The 20335-nt window shown below is 31.9% G+C and overlaps 1 protein-coding gene across 1 annotated transcript in view; it reads right to left on the bottom strand.

The window, feature by feature from the left end:
* LOC132944361 (somatomedin-B and thrombospondin type-1 domain-containing protein) overlaps positions 1-19481 on the bottom strand; it is a 112672-nt gene extending 93191 nt beyond the window's left edge. The window contains exon 1 of the mRNA XM_061013661.1: positions 18735-19481. Coding sequence (XP_060869644.1) covers positions 18735-18990 — 256 coding nt within the window. The 5' untranslated portion in view covers positions 18991-19481. The remainder of the gene's footprint in view (positions 1-18734) is intronic.
* Between the last annotated feature and the right edge of the window lie 854 nt (positions 19482-20335).

Raw genomic sequence — 20335 nt, 5'->3', positions numbered from 1 at the left:
GTATTTGTAAAATATTGTGTGTGTGTGTGTCGGACAATTAAGAGAGGAAATAAAATAGAATGTGACCGAAGAAACGAGTCGTCGTCGTGGATGTAGATGTAAACGAAATAACAAAACGATAAGATAAAATCAGAGACTGTGGAATATAATATATTGTCTAATACCAATAATAAGGGCTAGGTACACATAGATAATCAGAGACCTCAAAAGTTATTGTTTTATTTACACACATCGACGTGTATAGATCGTCATAGTTGTTGGTGATTGTTGATTCAATAATAATAACGCACTATACCTACAATAACATAATGTGGGTACGAATAACTATAGGTACGTCATTGTTCGATGAATATTATTTACCTATCAACAATTATACAAGTGTACAAGTTAATATTGTGAATTTTGTACATGCTGGTTTGTATTTTGAGTTCATGAAGGTACCTATATTCGTGAGTCCATGTTCCATTTACAGGATGATTCACCAACCATGCTTACCCTTCCACCGATTTTCTTCAATGAATCAGTTAGGTACTCATAACTGATTTTTGACATTTTTAAACATACCTACACATAAAAAATATTTTCAAATTCTTGAGATTTTTTGTACTACTTTAGGAGTGTCCTGTAGAGATAGGTGGTGATTTGAACATTTTAGTAATTTTTCAATTATAATTTATAAAAATTGTCCAAAAATAATAAATTCTATACCCAAAATTAGGCACTTACTTAATAATATAATTGTAAAACCATTTTAAAGACTATCCATATATAGTACACACATTGTAATAACTGAGAAACTATTCGTTGACATTTTGAATTACGCACCAACATCAACATTTTTAAAATAGTTATCAACTAAATCATTATTACATAAAAAAAAGAAAGTTTCCATAATATGAAAAACAGAAGTTTTGGTCACCACGGGACAACCCTTAAGACTCAGTACAAAATAATTAAATTCATTTGTAGGTACTCATTAATATAATAATATATCTTTGAGTAAATTTAAAAATTCCAAAAATCAGAATTTGAACGATAATTCATTATTAAATGAAAAATGGGATTAGTAATAGCAGTAGGCTTGGTGAATTACCCTCTATATAATATTATATAAATATATGCGCTTATATATTACCTATATACGCGTCAAGCGTATATTATGTTATAGGTAACTTATAATAAGTATATATATATAATGCCTATATTATATGTATATAACTGGTACGAGTGGTGAAAAGGGTATAAGGTTTTTGTGTACAAATACCGCGACGAAGCTACTGAAATAATCTTTCGAAACGATGTCGTATATGACACGAACACAATACGATTAACCGTAATCCCATTACTCGATAATACGCATCGTCAGACGAAGACGAACTCTCTGAGAGACGCCTATATACGCGTTATTGTATTTAAATATATTATGTGCACATTTCACGTATATAATGTGTGTCTGTGTGTGTGTGTCTGTGTGTCGAAGCTTAATATAACCAAGAATACGATGTATATAGGTGTGTGAGTACCAAATTTATTATGTTAATTCATCCGGCGTAACTAAATAGGAAATCGAGATAAAAATGCCAACTCTATATACATTTAGAAAATAACTTTAAAAACCTTTTATATTAATAATTATTATTGCATTACCTAAGTATTTCAAAACAATTAACAATAACAATACTGCAGTAAGCGCTGTAACCAATGCAACCATTTATAAACAAAAATTTCAATCGTAAATTTTGAAATACTTTCTTAAATGTTCAATGAAAAAAGTTGAGGGACACTTATCGGGAGAACAATTAATAATATAATCCTACCTATATTTTAAGTTGGACCAAATCGCGAAAATTGAGCATAATCTTATCAAAACCGATTCAGTAGTTTTGGAGTGCATAATATATAGTATTATTGTTTTTTAGAATTAAAACGTTTTAGATTTCTTACATATTTTAATAACAGACTTTATACAATGTAGTCTCCGCGTCTTTTATACGCATCCTGTAAACGCATATCATTGGACATTTTACGTGGAGAAGAATCCGTTTTACTACCTATGCTAGTTTTAATATTAGAACGAATTCTGTTATCAAAATATGTAAAGGTAAGAATATCATCCGGGGCTCATCGAAATTGTTAGGTTTTTTTTGATATTCTGAAGCAACGTTTGAGCATTTTAAAATCGTAAATTTTTTGTAAATCGTTTAATGCTGACTCATAATATTTTTCAAAGTTAAAATATCAAGAATATCTGTCCAAAATTCTACTGGACAATAGGTGTCTGCATATTATTATTATAGGGACCATATACGACGGTCAGGTTTAATATTAAATTTCTATTTACTATAAATAAAATTACAGATAATTTGAAAAATGTAACAATTATATTTGATTGGCAATGCCGTAAGATAATATTATAATACTTGGATGTTTTTCCAAGATAAAAATGAATCGAAAAAACTTCCACAAAACCAATATAAATGGATAAATACATTTTATTTTTATGATACAAACATAATGAATATATTATATAAAACTATTTTAATTATTCGTTTAATTATACAAATTCACAAAAATTAATTTTTTACAAACTATCATAACTTTACATTTTTCTATCTTATATTTTTCTTTAAATGGATATCGAAAAATAATTTCTCACCGCGAATATTGGTCACGTCGTAGGACGTATTATATTCGAATTGAACGTTGAAGTTTGAAGGATAAAAAAAACCCAAACAAATTAGAAACTAAAATACATACAAGAGGGGTATTATCATGGAAATGTATTTAAGAGTATACACCTATCCAACTAAATCCATTGTACATTCGTATAAAATGTCAATCAAACGTGAAACGAATGAGGTACGTGTCCGTCTATTTAATTGACATGTTTAAATGTAGTAGGTACATACTATATTGTATTATATTACATATCATAGTATATTATATTATAATATAAAGGTCACGAAGAGCCTCTCCGTCGCCCTTTCCGTGTTCGAAAGAGTTGTATAGGTAATCTTTTCCTTTATTATTTCTCTCATCATACTATTTTATAATAATATAAATAATAATAATAATAATAATAATATCATAAATACCGTAGCAAGTTCATAGTCTAAAATATTAAAATTTATTGCAATTAAATGCAATTATGCGAGAAAAGTTTTTTTTTTTTGGCGGATAACTACTCATTAAAACTTATTTTAATAGCCTATTTTCTTCATAACCTTTTCAAGTCCCGGCGCCGTTTACGCTGAAAACCAAAATGTTTTCATACCACCACTCAGCTAAACAAAACTATCCAAACGCCACGATTACAACTCACCACATACAGTATGCATCTATATATAGGTAATATATACAAGGCCTAAGCATGCTCACCCTCATTTTTTTTTTGCTTTATAGGAATGAATTTAATTTTTAATTTTTGAACATTTTAAGTACTTATATACTAATAAGAATCATATTTAAAGTTATTTTGATTTTTATACCAGTCAAGGAAGTGATCTATCATTATCGTGATCCACGATTGTTTTTTTTTTCAAATGTCTAAAATAAATATTTTTTAGTTTTTAGCACCTGACACTACCGTCATGTCTTCCAAACGCATTATCATATTGACCTACCTATTATCCTTAGTACAATTCAAAAACTAATTGTTCAAATTTCAATTACCAAAATATTTAATAATCTGAATAACAATAATTATTACAAGAAAATATGGTGATTCTAATTTTAAAAAAAGAAGTTGATACCGCCAAAGGTCACAGTATTTTAAGTGAGTAAAGAGTCTAATTGAAAATATTATGGTCCTTATGTACGAATACGTATTCAAAATTCAAAAAATCAGAATTTGAATAAATTCATTAGAGGTATTAGAGGGAATGGTGCTGACTGCTGAGCACATGGTCGGTAAATCACACTGTAAGTGTATAGTACCTATACTTAATTCATAGTAAAGTATAAGACGAATTTTCAATTTCTCCAAAAATATTGTCCGCTTTGGAATAAAGAATTAAAAATGCATGTTTTCGTCAAAAAAGTAAAAAAAAATAAAAATACCATAACGATAAGAAATATATTTTTTTAGAAAAATTATGTTTTTAAACGACTTGTAATTATGAAAATAATATTTCTTAAAACTTTAATAGTTTTTGAAATAATTAGTATCTTCTACGACGGATCACTCGGTATAATATAATAGTATTATGTGCACTCGTGTTTAATTCTCGTCGGTGTCTTCAATAATAACTGTTTAAGCGCGCTACGCAGCAGAAAGACAGCGAAAAAACCTCGCAGTATAATATGACCACTCCGTACAATATAATATAATCTATAATATATAAAATTCTCGTGTCACAATGTATGTGGTCGCACTCCTCCGTAATGGCCTGATCGATTCTTATGACATTTTGTGTGTATACTCAGTAAGTCTCAGAATAGGCCGTAAAGTATTTTTCACCCTCCTACTACCCATCCGGGGAGGTGCTCAAACAAGGATTTTGAGATTTACGGTGGAAATTTTTGTTTTTAAATGGTTTCCATTGGTTATTCTGAATGATCAGGTACAAACATACATCAAATACATTTTTGAACATTGTCTAGATGAGTTACACTTTATCCGCCTACCAGGATGGCTAAAATGCACTTACTGCAGTGAGTTACACCTAAAAGGAGTTGAACAATCATAATTTGTTTAAGAGTTGCCATTTTTACGGGCAACAAAGTGCATGGGATCAGCTAGTATTATTAGTGTAATAAGGTCGATGCAACTTTATTTCAAAAATACATATAACGTATCGTTAAAAAATAAAAATATGTAATACTTTAGTCTCAATATAATATAACTGCTGCAGTAATATATTACCTATACCTATCTGTACAAAATTATGAAGGTATCTATGTTTATGCGGTTTATCATATTTTTTTTTAAAACTACACGATAGCACTCGATTAATTTATCATAACAATATGACGTGCAGATGCATATTTCGTGTCTGGCCCTTTCCATTTTTTATTTTATTATTATTCCTAGATCCTCAGTAGCTGCAGTATATGCGGCTCGCGCAACCGCAGCACGAGAAAGGATACCACCGTGGTTATATACTATTAATTATATTATCGCGCACGCGTTATATACGTTTTAATTTTTTACGCTCGTGTAGCTGAATTATAATATCCGTCCACTGGTATTATATACGACGTGAGCTTCGAGTGTACCGTATATTATATAGGTACCTACTATATATTATAATACTATACTATATCTATATATACGGTATAGTTTGAAAATCGAGATTATACTAAATTGTGTGTGTGTGTGTGTGTGTGTGTGTGTGTGTGTGTGTGTGTGTGTGTGTGTGTGTGTGTGTGTGTGTGTGTGTGTGTGTGTGTGTGTGTGTGTGTGAGTGTGCGCACGCGCGCGCGTGTTGTACAGCGCGATTATACAAAAGTTTACCAGACCCGTGTCAAAAAGTTAATTACTATAAAGCTGCAAAGCTTTTTTTCGTCTTCTCTGTGCTATATAATAATTAATATATGACGCACATGAAATATATATTTTCATATAAGCTCAAGCGAGGATCGAACTGTAGCAGCAGCTTAATGGACTACCTGCAGCTACGTTGTCTGAACCTAAATACAACATTCTTGTTTCATTATAGCTCCACACACAATGCGATTTTTCTAGCGTGCTCATCCAATACCTATGCTTAATGCACATGTTCTGAAAATTTTGATTTTTTTGAATTTTTAAACATACTTGTATAACATAAAATTATTTTTGAATACATGTGATTCCTTGTACCAATATAGTTATGGATGATTCTGCAGTGACAATACAAACTTCGGTTTTTCAAATTTGAACCTCTCCCCTCCACCCACCACCCTTCCACTTTAAATTATTCAGTAGGTATAGATATTTTGTCTTGGAAATTGTTATGTATTTAATACAAAATTCGAACTTTTTGAGCTACATAACATTTAAAGTACATAATATGGGGGCTTAGATGATTTGAAAATGTAAGTAATTTCTTAATAATTTTTAAAAATGTTCCAGGCATAATAAATACTATTCATGCAAAATAATTTAGTTCATATTTTTGTAAAACCATTTTTAAGGATTATTATCCTTAGTATAAAAATGTAATAACTCAGAAACTACTCATTAGAATTTTGATTTAGGTACATATTCATCCGCTTAATAATTTGCAGTAAAAAAAAAGGATGGTCTCATTTGAAAAATAGACGTTTGTATCGCCACGGGACACTACCTCAACATTCTGAAAATCAAATTTTGGATAAATGTGTATACTTACTATTAAAGAAAAAAATGGGAGTGAGCATGCTTAAAAAATCACCCTATATCCCTATATAAATACGAGTTTCAAACATGTTTCCTGCGTCGTTTATGATGTTAGAAAATAATTATCAACTCGGCATCGCGAAGGATAAAAAATGTGACTGCTCATGCTTATACCTATGTATAATATGTAATCGCCTATAATATTATTCGACACTCGTTTGCGATATGTGTTTCGTGACGTGCGGTTGCGCATCGACAAACTCGTCTCCAACCTCCCCCCTCAACCCCTTTCAAATATAAATATACAATATATTATTACAGAAGTTTGCAGTTTTGAGATGGATTATATTCGTAAAAATCGAGCGCCTGTAGAATTATATCTATACGCGCATGTACCGCTATAACATTTGAACGACTTTTTTTTACCGATTACCGAGTAACACGGTTCGCGGAATCAAAAACTTGTCGGATATATATACCGCACGCTATTTGCTCGTCGTTATAACATTTTCACAACCACCGCCGCATTTAGGAAAAGTAAATATTTAAATAATTTTCACCGCCGCATCGGTTTGCTTAGCAAATTAATGTATATGTGAGACGCGCGTTGGCAGTTACCGCGGTACCTATGTATAATATTATTATACCATATTTATACCTGCAATAATACGCACTGCATTTAATAATATCATATATTAGGCTTGGTTAAAATATTACTATTCCGAACGCTGCAACGATGACGGCGAGCAAACGAAATTTCCAAAAACCCGAATGTTTGTTCAGCTAAAAAACCCATCCAATCACAATTTATCGGTACGATATAATTGATTTTAATTCCTATTTTCAACATCGCGCATCCGTGTAAAATAGTAATAATGATGATGATGTTTGAATTCCATTGGAGTTCCTATGTGTACCTACCTACCCCTATATAATACGCGGACGCTGCAGAATCTCATACATGCGGCGGTATAGCAGGTACAAACACGCCTATTCAATTGAATCGATCGATTTTACATTTTTTTCCATATAGGTATATGGGTAGGTTGAAATGAGTAAACTAACAAAAATTATGAAATCGAATAATAATATAAAAAAGTTCAATTTCGTAATTTAATTCGTTTCGGTTTACCTTCGATATTTTCTGTCGTATATACATAATATGTAGGTACAACACACACGGCGCACGCGCGAATATAAATGTATTATAAGCCCATTAGCGTGCATGCAAAATGAAAATTTGACGCCGATATTAGATCGCAGATGAAACTCTTCTTTTATTATTCGCCTATTCCGTTGTTCGTCGCGCATTCGGTTTTAATATTATATAATAAATTATTATACGCGAGCGCACGGTAATGTGATAAATAATTTTAAACGAAATGTTCGAAGGCACTAGCTTTATCAGAATAAAGTATAATGTATATTATATAATAAACAGGGTGTAACAGATAGACCTGAAAACAAAAAATGTATACCATAGTTATACGTAGGTATGACAACAATTATATGAATTAAGAAATATGCTTTTGTCAAGAAATTCCCAAAAATAATATTTCCGAAAAGTTATTATTACATTAGGCACGTTTTATATACTCCAAAAAAAATATTCATATTTTAAAAATTTAAAAAAATTTACTAATTGACTTCAATAAACGTTTTTACCATCACAATTTGTCTAGAATAATTATATGTAAAAGTTGGAAATACCTATTGAAAAAAATACAAACATTTTTTATTTTGGTATTAGAAAAATTGTAAGTAGTACTTGTATTAAAATTTTCTATAAAAAAAAAAGTTAAGTATTGATTAGAACAATAGTTGTTTAAATTGTCAAGTATTTCTGTTACACCCGTACGTCTACAATACATGGCTTAGAATTCTTTCAATTTATTATTTTTTTATTATTTATATAGGTATTTTAAATATGATGAAAATATTATTATACCCACCTACATTTTTTATCCCATATACATTCAACGATCGAAAGATTTTTCTTCTCGAATAAATCAAATTAATTGGATAAAAACCGCTTTTCCAATTATAAAAACGTTTATATTTATCGGGACCTGCGATAGTAGGTATATTTAATATTATTATCCTGCATGGTATAATATTATAATATAAGGCTAAAACAAAACCGTACACCGTATATTGTGCTGAAAATGAAAACGAATAAAAACATTTCGTGTGCGATTAAAGATCTTCTTCGAAAATATATTATGTTTCTACCGAATGGCAATAGTTCGTCCGCGGTAGGTACACTGATCTGACGAAATGGATGATGGTTTCTTTTTTATCCGTTCGTCGCCGTCTTGAATGCGGTCCGCCGTGAATTGTGACTCACTTACTAGTAAATCGAATACCGCAATAACCCACGTCATTGGACGATTATTTTTTTAATCGCGAAAGCCTAACTATTATTGTTGTCCTGCACTACGCCATTTGTTCGAACGGGTTTTTAAACAATGAGGTGCGCCGCGACCGGTGGGGTGCCCAGATTTTCAATATTATAACTTATAAGTGATAATAGGAACATTTGAATGAATTGTGGTAGTAGTACTGAAGACACACAAATAAGGGTTAACACGGGACAATGGTGGGGGGCATATAACACCTAAACTACCCCCCCTGGGCATGACACCGACGGCCGTGACTTGGATAAGAGCTAAATCACCTTTATGATATTTTAGCCCCCTCCCCTGGGAACGAATTATTGGTTTTAAAACTTGAGTCGTATTTACTTGGATATATATGACTTGATGAAGCTCAATAATTGTACTTCCTTATATTTTCTGTAGGTACTTAAGATAATTTTTCAAAACAATAATAAATACCTATACTATCATCAACAAGTAAAATATAGTATAAATATAATATGGAACAAGTATAATATTTAATATTTGTTGAAAATAATTGTGTCTTATATATTTTAAGTTTTTCATTATTGACGTAAAATGATTATGGTAGTATAGTTGTTAAATTGTCGTATTCAAACATTTCAGTTTTTTATTTGTCACGTTTCTATATATTTAAATGAAAAGGGGAAGAGTGTGTAGGTACTTATAAAATATTATCCATAATAGTTGAATAATTATTTACAAAATAAATACAAATACACCTGTTGTACAATATTTTGAGAATAAACATCAATATTGGAAAACACTAAACAGTAACACGCATTGTTCGTTTATAATATTATAATATTCGTAAATATACACGTAAAACAATTATTGTGCATTTAATGAGTTTATAGCTATGAGTTATAGCTTAAAGTAGGTAGATACCTAAGTATATATATTTTCCAGCAGAAGTATAAAAACCATACGCTCGCAAATTGTTAGTGTGCGACGTATATTTTATCATGTACAAGTCGGATAATATTGTTCATAATTATTGCGTAGTTATACATTCGATTCTTGCAACGACGAGAGACCCTATCCCTCCCCTGTCATATTATATCGATGTGCGCTTGTTCTATATCTATATAGGGTCGCTCCTCTTGCCGACTTCTACAACACGGTTCGACGCAATAATAGTAATAATATTATGACATTATTTTCGATTTGCAGACAAATCGTGTGTCCTACACATCCAACACAGTTGACTGTACGTATACGTTTATGCCGCTGTGATAGAAAATATAGAAGGAAGATGCAAAAACAAAATTCTTTATTGATTAGGATATAATTAAAAGGGGCACGCTAAGAGGTTTTTTTTTTAAAATAGAAGGGGTACTCCGTCCCCCACCCCCTCCCAAATTCAAGCACTGCGTTTATACATATTTTATATGTAATATATACAATACCGTTTCGAAAGCTGCTGCCGTACGTATATCATTATATTGTACAAGCCATTTATCAAAATGCTAATGCTCGTCGATCGCGTTTAAAACTAAAAATAAATAATAATAATAATAAAAAAGTATAACAGCGTAACGCGTGCGTGTATGTACCTATATAATACATATATGTATACGAGAGACGGGAAAAATAACCGTCCAAAAAGTCATATTATTATATTATACGATAATACAATATGTATACTGATATGCATAATAATATATTATACTATATACGATTTATATTTTATAATATTATTATATTATACGTTGATCGAAACTGAGACGTGCGACCGAGATGTGAATAAACTTGGTGTGCGCGTAAATCATAATAATATTATTATATTATCCCGTCACATTTTATTTCATAATAATAAAAAAAAATTTCAAATTCAAACAAAAAATCGCTCAATGCAAGTGTGCCGTGTTTTTGAACAAATCTAATCATTTGCCTGTTTCAAAAAGCTGTAAGCCTGTAACTCGGTCAATTTTAGATTTAGGATCATGGTCAATGGGTTCAAAATTATTTAGAAATAAACAGCCGTTCATAATGATATATTAAACTATACGTACACGCATCATGATACGGACGTATGTATAGGGCTGTCGGTATTTTTGGTTTACCGGTAATTGCTGGTATTTAAAAAATACCGGTATCTGATATTTCTGGTATTTTTAACCGTGATTCGGTAATTACCATTGTTACCAAAAATACTGCATACCTAAATTTATAAAGGCGCCTTCACAGCGCAGCGTGAAACATGAAACGTGATAATTTATAATTTGTTCACGTGTTTTAAATTTGAACCACTATCATTAACCTATGGCGAACACACGCTCTGAGTAAGACTGAACTCAACTATAGGGTATAAGCGGTATAGACATAGGTATTAATAACAATAATCATGGTTAACCACTAGTTAACCGCTATAGATAACCACATATGGTTCAACCAATCACAGTTCTAGAATATTCTTCATGAAATCACGTTTCACGGTGAGCTGTGAAGGCGTCTTAACTTATAATTTACGTAACCATAATAATAAATAACAAACATTATTTAAAAAATAGACGTATACAGTTTTCCTGGTTTGAAACACTTTTATATTGATCGGAAATACCGATGATAACCGAGATATATTACCGGTATAATATCGTAGATACCGGTATCAAAATTTGAAATACCACCGCGGCTCCACTGGAGTGAGATGTATATAATATTATTGTATATAATATAGTTGATCGAAAATACGACGACGATGACGTGCGCCCGAGATGTGAATAAACTTTGTGCACGCGTAAATCATAAAGTATTATATTATTATTATATATTATGGTCGCGCGTTAGATGACACAGTCAGTGTAGGTACACCTACCAACCGACTAACATATACCTACATATATATATATATATATATTATCTAATATCTATACATGTGCGCCACGTGTGTAGAAGTTTTATACGGTTGAAAATCGTTTGGGGGCGTATACATACATATATATGTATAGTATAGGGTTCCAGCTACTATTGTAACATATCGTACGGAATATATAATAATAATGATTTAATATATAGGTACGCGAGGTCTATGGGGTCGTCCGACTGTCGCGTTTTGAATGCGACGGGGGAATCGTATATTATAATATATACATAGGGTACAGGTACGCGTTCGCGATATTATTGCACGAAAGACTTTTGCCCCGATTTCCGGCCCGACGAAAAGTAATTATACGATTATTGCAAGCTAAATTAACGTAAAACCACGAGGATCGATTCGCGAACAGCACACCTGCGGTATGTACATGGGACCAAGTGTGACATAAGCTAATATAGTATATAATAACTAATAAGTAAGTAAGATTTTTCTTTTTCTTTGTTTTTTTTTGGGAGGGGGGGAGCAGTGTAATTTGATTGGAATATGCTGACGTCATGGGAAATTTATGTAAAAGTTTGCGACGGCATTAAAAAAAATTGTAATTTCAATACGTGGTGACGTCTTATGTGTAGTATACGTTCACCTAGAACGTTTTAAAATGTTTCCAAAATCATTTTTCCTTCCCTTGGCTATGTCACAAGCTATTCGAGTGATTATTCATAGACGCAAACAGGGGAGGGACAAAGCACTTCAAGAAGCCACTCATAAATGTTTCAAAAATATATTAATATATGATAAGTATATACAATTTTAAATATTCCAAACCAATTATAATAATATTATGGAGCAGAAAAAAATATAAACTTTAATAGTTCATAATAATAAATTATCGATTGTCATAACAATTAAAATTTAAATAAAAAGTTATTAGAAAACAACTTGGGTACATTATATTATAATATTTTAATCAGAAAATGTTTACTCTAATTATGTATATTAGGTACATATTATTTTTTTTTTTTTTTTTTTTTTTTTTATTGAGTAACCCGCGGCAACATAGGCCATTGGGTGTGGGGAGGGTACTGTAGGTTTTATATTGGGTAGGTTTGGTAGGTTTTATATTGGGTAGGTTGGTACACGTGTGTGTTGTGTTTGGCAGAATTTCTAATGGGGCACCCGTAGGTTTCTGCCGTGCCCCGGGGTGGGGGGATGGCGGCACTTGTTCTCCGGACACCGTGACTTGCCCGAAGAAAAATGCCGCCCAGTGGCCGGGAGTCGAACCCGCGACTGCCAGCGCCGCAGTCGACGCGTTAGACCGCTCGGCCACCTCGTCCCCCCGTACATATTATTATTAAGTAAAGTGTACCTATTTTTACTATATAAGTAATATTTATTAAGTACATATTATTAAGAAAATGTTGTTATTTTAGTTTGTAACATGTTATTTTATAAATAAAATTCATGTACCTATATTTTTTTCAAAGTTTGTTTTTGAACTTGTATTATTAATGGCCATGTATTTTCTCACTGATTGTGTAATATTTTGTGTTATATTGGAAATTTATTATTGTTGTCATAAACCGTCGATGATAATAACAATAACCCGTCGTCATTATAGATAAAATATTTGTCTGAATTCATCAAAAATAAATGTCATTACATCCGTATGGTCATTATTATATTATAAGAACGTCATAACAACCGATAAAGATTAGCATGATATAAAATTTAGGAGTTTTGACGAGACCTTTAATTTTAGGTCGTTAAACCCACGGTATGTCATCGCTACCACCTGTGTCATATAAACGATTTCTACTGCATTTATGCGATGAATACATTGAATTTTCTACTTACTAAAACTAGATACGTGTTTACAATAATATTGGCGACTATTGGCGATGACTTGATTAATCGGACTATCTTAAATAAAAATATCTGTACCCGCAACCCAAAAACATATTTATGTTAAAATATATTATATATGAAAGGAGTTTTTTTTTTAGAAATTTCTCGCGTTACATGGACATGATAGTATATTGAACCGAACTCAGCCTCCCTACCACCCCCCCCCCCCCCCTTACCCTCGTCATCAATTATTTGAAACACTATTCGCGTCACCTCGCGAAATACAAAATAAATAGCAGTTCGGCACGACAATAATATGCACTTATTATTTAGTTTTGCGAATAACTCGGACGTTTTAGATTCTGGTCAGATCCTATATATAAATGTAAGTGCCTACATCGATTTTACAACAATGCGAGCTTTTTTTCTCTCTCTCTCCTTTCGTTAAAAATCGAGTTTCGGGCCGGTAAAACGGTCAAAACATTTCAGACATCACACCACGACAGTGCCTACCCAACCTATATAGCTATATAATACAAGTGTATAAAATATATGGAACACTGTACGTCGTAATGTTGTATTGTGTATACTATTGTACTGCTGCAGCTGAAGTCGTGCCTACATAAAAAAATCCGTTTTCTTGCATTTCCCAGCTCGGCGCTTAACCCTATACAGAGCGATCGATTTAAGTGTCTACATTCATTATTTTGAAGTTTTTTACTGTTTTAAAAATATTTTTTTTTACATAATTCGATGTAATTTCTGATTTATTTTTTACTATATTTTATGCATATATGTTTTTTGTACGGATTATTTCAATGAATCAGATTTCGGAAAATTACGTAGTTCACATAATAGTGATGAGCATTTAAAGTTTAAATGAACCGTAGAGGGGTAGGTACCCCGCAAAATGTTGTCCACTACTCCACCTGTCTAAACTAATTGAATACTTATAAAGTTATAACTAATGGGCTGTAGGGCGTACTTGTCCGAAATTTGATTTTTATTGTTGAGTTCAGGTCCGAATAATATTCGGCTCCGGAGTATGAAATATTAATAATGTATAATATGGTGTCATTAAAAAAAGTAAAAACTTAAAAAAAAAACGCGATAATGATAAAAAAAATAGTAAAAAATATATATTATTTTCAGAAACGTTGTCTTGAAGTAACTTCGAATTATACGTAAGAATAATATTTTCAAAAAAGTTAAAACTTTTCGAAACAATGCAGACGAGTGTGCTGAGACTTAAACGGATCACCTGGTATGCAGCCGCGGTGTGAACCCACAGTTTTCTAGAAAGTCCTCCCCCTTAAAAAAAAAAAAACAGCGACTGACGAATAATTGCGCAGTCATTGCAGCGCAGTAACGGCCTTTTTTAACGCACGTCGGATAAACCCAATCCCATTCGCACAACTGTTTTCCGAATGTGATCTCAAACTTAAAAGCCCGCGGATATGATAGCCATAGCCATAGCCGTTATTACAAAAGTCGTTCAATCTCGTTTAATCGCGTATTTATTGTGCGCACGCGCGCGGTCATTATTATTATAACGAATCGCGCGTGTCGAAAACAAAAATAAAAAATACCAATAAGGCATTGTATTATTATTATTATTATTATTATTATTATTATTATTATTATTATTATTATTATTATTATTATTATTATACGATGCACGTGGTTACACTCGTACCTATACTTACTACAATAATAGTATATTGTACACGAGCATAAATCGTAAAACAGTCGTGCCGCATGCAAAGTTCCCGGTTTCCGTATAAATGCGCGTCGTCTAATTTACGAGCCTAAAATGATATATCGCCGAATATTAGTGTTACATATATATTATTATTATTAAATTATAATTTATAACGTCGTCTAAACGAATTTTTGGTAGGTATAATACAAGTACCAGGTCTATTCAGACTGACATCATTGTAAAACAGGGCAACGACACGCGAATCCAAATATCATATTATACAGAGTGCAACAGAGAGACCCGATAGATAAAAACGTATTATGACAATTCTTTATGATAATTATATGGATAGTAAATAATTTAAGAAATATATAGACTATGATGTCAGGAAATTTCCAAAAAGAATATTTTGAAAAAAGTTATGTACCTAATGTTTCTAATTAATGTGCTGAAAAAAAATTATGTTTAAAAATTGATTAGAACCTGGGCTTGAAACCGGTTACCGGTTTTTACCGAAAACCGGTAGTTCCCCGGAATTTTATGGAACCTATAATCGGTTACCGTTATTATAAACCTATTTGTACTCCCGGTTATCGGTTACCGGTTACCGTGACAATTTTTCAGCTAACATAAAACGTTATAATAACGTAATATGTTTTAACCGGTTAAGAACCGATTACCGGTATTTATAAATACTGACTTCCGTTACGTATGAACTATAATAATATTATGTTCAATTTATTTTAGCTACATAAATGATTATACGCTCGTAGCTACTAATGGTTTAATAAATAATAACTCCTTAAAATTATTCTTAAATCACACTATTATAATATCTTCGTTTTTTTTCCTAGTCTAAATTCTTGTAGGTAATAATAATTCAAATAATTGGTATTCTACATTTCTATTTCCTACCTACCTATAACATAAAATATCGTTGGTTGAAAATGACAGTACTCGATAGTCGACAATCCCGGTCTCCCTCATCGTATATTGTACTGGGAAATCTAAAAACAGCATGATTCATATAACACGAATATTGTATTAAGTATATACGGGTACAAATGTGTAGTACAATTTTTTTTTCAGAAAACCGATATTCAATCGGTTACTGGTAACCGACATTTTTTGGAAGCGGTTAACGGTAACCTGTAATTTTGAATATACTACCGGTGATTGGTTACCGCTAACAACAGAACCGGTATAAATTGGTAACCGGTATCCAAAAAATTTTCTGTTAATTTAATTTAATTAATTAAATTAATAACGGTTTCAAGCCCTGAATTTAGAACGAAAGTGATCTCATTTGATCAGGTCTTTCTGTTACACCCTGTACATACAATGACGTGTGTACTGGATACGTTTTAAAAATATAAAAAATTTAATGAAAATGTGCTTAATTGAAAATTATTTATGCATATTTAAACGGTTGTTCCAATGTTCTATACTGAACGGCCATTGTTTAATGTAGCTATACTATATTTAACATAATATAATAGTATTATTATTTTACGGTTTTAAATTTAAAATTTTTTTTTTCTCGACGCTCGCCACTTAAATTTCAATAATTTTACGTTTATTATACATAATAAATTATTAGATTTTCGATTATAAGGATTAAGGGTTGAGTAATTACTATACCGTTAAGTCTATTATTTTTGCATAAATCATTATTTATAGGAAAATTGATAGTCTATATCTTCATTATTATTATTAAATATTTTCAATGTAATTATTAATATATTTCAGAAATTAATTATCTCTCTAGGTTCTGTCGAGTGCATAAAAATCATTAGAGTTGACAAGAAGTTGTCGTCGGTCATAAAAACAGGTTTGATAAAAGTTAGTAATAACTAATAGCTGCAATAATTATTATTGCTAACTATTATTATTATATATTATGTAGATAAGTATAATGTTTTTGCAATCATTCTTTATATTTTTATTTATAGAGAACTGTACGAACGATATCTGTTTAAGCTATTAAAAAATATATAATAATAGTGTATTTAAATAAATAAAATATAGTACACTACAAACTTAAATTTCAAATAGTAAGTTATAGTAATATGTAGATATATAATACTATAAGTAGGTGGGTATTATTAGTTTTTTTACTATTTATTTTTCTGACGGCTTATTATTGTAACTTCTTTAATAAAAAAAAATAATAAGCTGATTGAAAAAAAATTTTATTCGTACAGATCGTTTTTAAGAATTAAAACGGTATTATTATTCGTATACCACCGATGGGCGATGGGTCGGGAAAAAAATTGTCAGTCATATTATTATCTATTATAATATTAGACTTGACCTGTATATGTAGAGAATATTTATACAGCTGCTTGTGCGCGATAAAATAATGAAGACTTCGACGACATCCTTCACCATTCATCATCCATCAATAAGTAACTAACCAAACCTACCTACAATACAATATTCATTGATATGCGTAAAGCGTAATTTAACTTAAGTGAACTATGTAATTTAACTATGATCCATTTACAGGACTGCACTGAATTTCAAATACAATTTTGTGTACTCAAAACAAATTTTTTATACTTTAATTTAATATATTTTTAACATAACAATTATTATACCTATATAACAGTATAATTTTACAGTTAAATACAATATAACTAGGTGCCTAATTATATTTATCATAAAATGGTATGGTTTATAGATTTTTAATTTTATATCTGAACGGAATAAAATAGTAATGCACAAAAGTTTTGATCTCCTATCAATAATTATTTGCGTGTAACTTGTAAACTAAGCAGCTATCGTTTATCTAAACTTTAAAATTTAAATGCTTATTAATAACATAAATATTTATTTGATAATCATTGTTTATAAATCAAACAACGTTTTAGGAATATTTTCTGCTTCCGACCACAAAATTAAAAAATATACAAAACCACTAGGTATTTATGATAAAAAAAAAAAAAAAAAAACAGTAAAAATCAAGTGCGATAAACTAGGTGAAACTACTGAAAAAACAAAAAATCATTTTTTCCCTTAAACATTTAGTAATCAAATTAGAGGGTCGTAAGCGTATATATAGGTAGCTTAGGTACCTTGGAGCTTTCGTATGGTATGGTAATGGAGGGCCGGATTTAAAGTTTAAAGGACCCAAGGCACAGAAGATTTTGGGGCTAAGACTTGCAAACTTATAATCCTATTATTGGCTGATTATAGCGGAATCCCGCGAATGGTAAAAAATCATAACAATTATCATAGATGCACTAATTTGGAACAGCAGTTAAGAACTTAAATGCAATCCATAGTTTAAATTTAACGTTTACAGAAAAGTCGTGAGGAAGTGATTAGACGTATGTATAGGTACGTATCCTACACAATAACTATCGCAACTTAAACGCCACCGCGAATAATTGATTACGCGATTGGAATTTCGTAATTTTTTTAAATCAACATTTTTATTTTGAAACACCAATACATAATTTTCCTCAAAAAAGATCCACAGGACCCAAATTAAAATGTATTATATTTTTAAGCCCCGGGGCCCCTGAATGGGGCCTCGAGTCTGACCCCACGACGGTAAGCAAAAAAATAAAAAAAAAAAACGAGCGACGATAAGCTAACAATAAACTAATAAATTGTAGATTGTAATAAGAAATGTATGTACAAGATGAGGGAGGGGGCACTGACCTCCGCAAGCGGGTTTGAAGTCGGTGCAACAGTCGCCGAGCTTGAGGCACGCGTGGTCGCAGTAGCACGGCTTGTCCGTGGGGTCCTCGATGATGGCGTTGATGGGCGTCTTCTGGACGACGCACGCCGAGTCGCGGCCGGGACAGCACAGCTTGGCTTCCAAGCAGCTGCCCGCGTCCGCGGCGCCGATCAGCGCCAAGAGCACGGCCGCCGCGACACCGACGACGGCTTCTGCTGCAGCGGTACGACGCCGCATGATGATGTCGAGTTTGGCTCGGCTATAGAATTCGCGTGTAATTAGGTGTACCCCGCGGCACGCGACACGGACGACGGCGGTGTACTGTGGTACGTTATATATTTTTACTGTAATAATATTAGGCTATCGTTGTTATATCGTTCAAAAATGTCCAATTTTATATTATATTTAGACTGTCGATTTGCGGGAGCGAGAAAAAAATCGCCTCTCGTGAGTGGCACTCGTGCGTGTGTCTCAATTATAATTAATTATTATGATATTATATTAAGGACGACCAACCGGACCACCGCGAAGAGTATAATAATAATAACAATAATAATAGAAAACAATAATATTAATAATAATAAATTGTTATCGTGCGACGAGTATCGCGTGTGAGCGCGCGCAGTGGACCACGTGCGATCGTGCGGGTTTCGTGCTGCGACGACGTTATCGGTGCACCGGCGTTTGTCGTGGCCGACAGGTGGACAGGAACTGCCGTCGTCGTCGTCGTCGGGCAGTAGTTATGTTCTGTAGTCGTCCGCTACGCCGCCGCCGGAGGAGAGCGCGCGGAAAAAGGGATGCGAGTCGCGCGGCGCAGTGCTGCCAGTCTTGCCGGACCACCGCAATCGCTTGATAAAAATTATTATTACACGACTATAATACTACTACTACAGGAGTTCGATATTGTATTAATATTAATATGTAAATTTTTTTTTTTATATATATTATGATTTATTTTATTTATTCCAGATAAGAAAACCTTAGGAACCGTGGACATCGGGAGTTAAAGTTCTTTTTCATAGTAAGATACGATATTAAATTATAAAGGATTACATAATAATAATAATAATAGTATATTCACAAATTTAAACGAGTCAGGAAAGGTCCACGGAAAGGGTGCAACTAGAAAAATATTTTTGGGGGTGCACAAATTGTAGAGAATTCCCAGACCACAGATCCTTAACACTGTATGTATTCGTAACAAAAATTTGATATGTATGTGAATTTACTATGTTTTAATACGAGTGAAACACTACAGATTAAGATATAAAATTACCACAACTGTTTTAACACGATTTTTCTCACCAGTAAATTATAATTATTTAAAATACTGCTAATACAGATTCAGGACGACGTGGTCCATCTCTCTTCTCTCAATTACCCAAATCAATAATTCCATTAAAATTAATTTTATTCAGTTAAGGACTTTTTAACTATGGCTGATTTGAACTATAGAAGTAGAACAGATTAGAGCGGAAGACCTAGATCGTCAATTTCTTGTTAAGTATTTTTTTGTTGTTTTTTTTTTTAATAATACAGGTACTTACTATAGGTTTTATTATTATTAATTATTATATAATAG

Source organism: Metopolophium dirhodum, chromosome 5 (genome assembly GCF_019925205.1).
Source record: "Metopolophium dirhodum isolate CAU chromosome 5, ASM1992520v1, whole genome shotgun sequence".
Classification (NCBI taxonomy): domain Eukaryota; kingdom Metazoa; phylum Arthropoda; class Insecta; order Hemiptera; family Aphididae; genus Metopolophium; species Metopolophium dirhodum.
The sequence above is the reverse complement of the archived record's forward strand: the minus strand, read 5'-3'. Positions and strand labels throughout refer to the sequence as shown.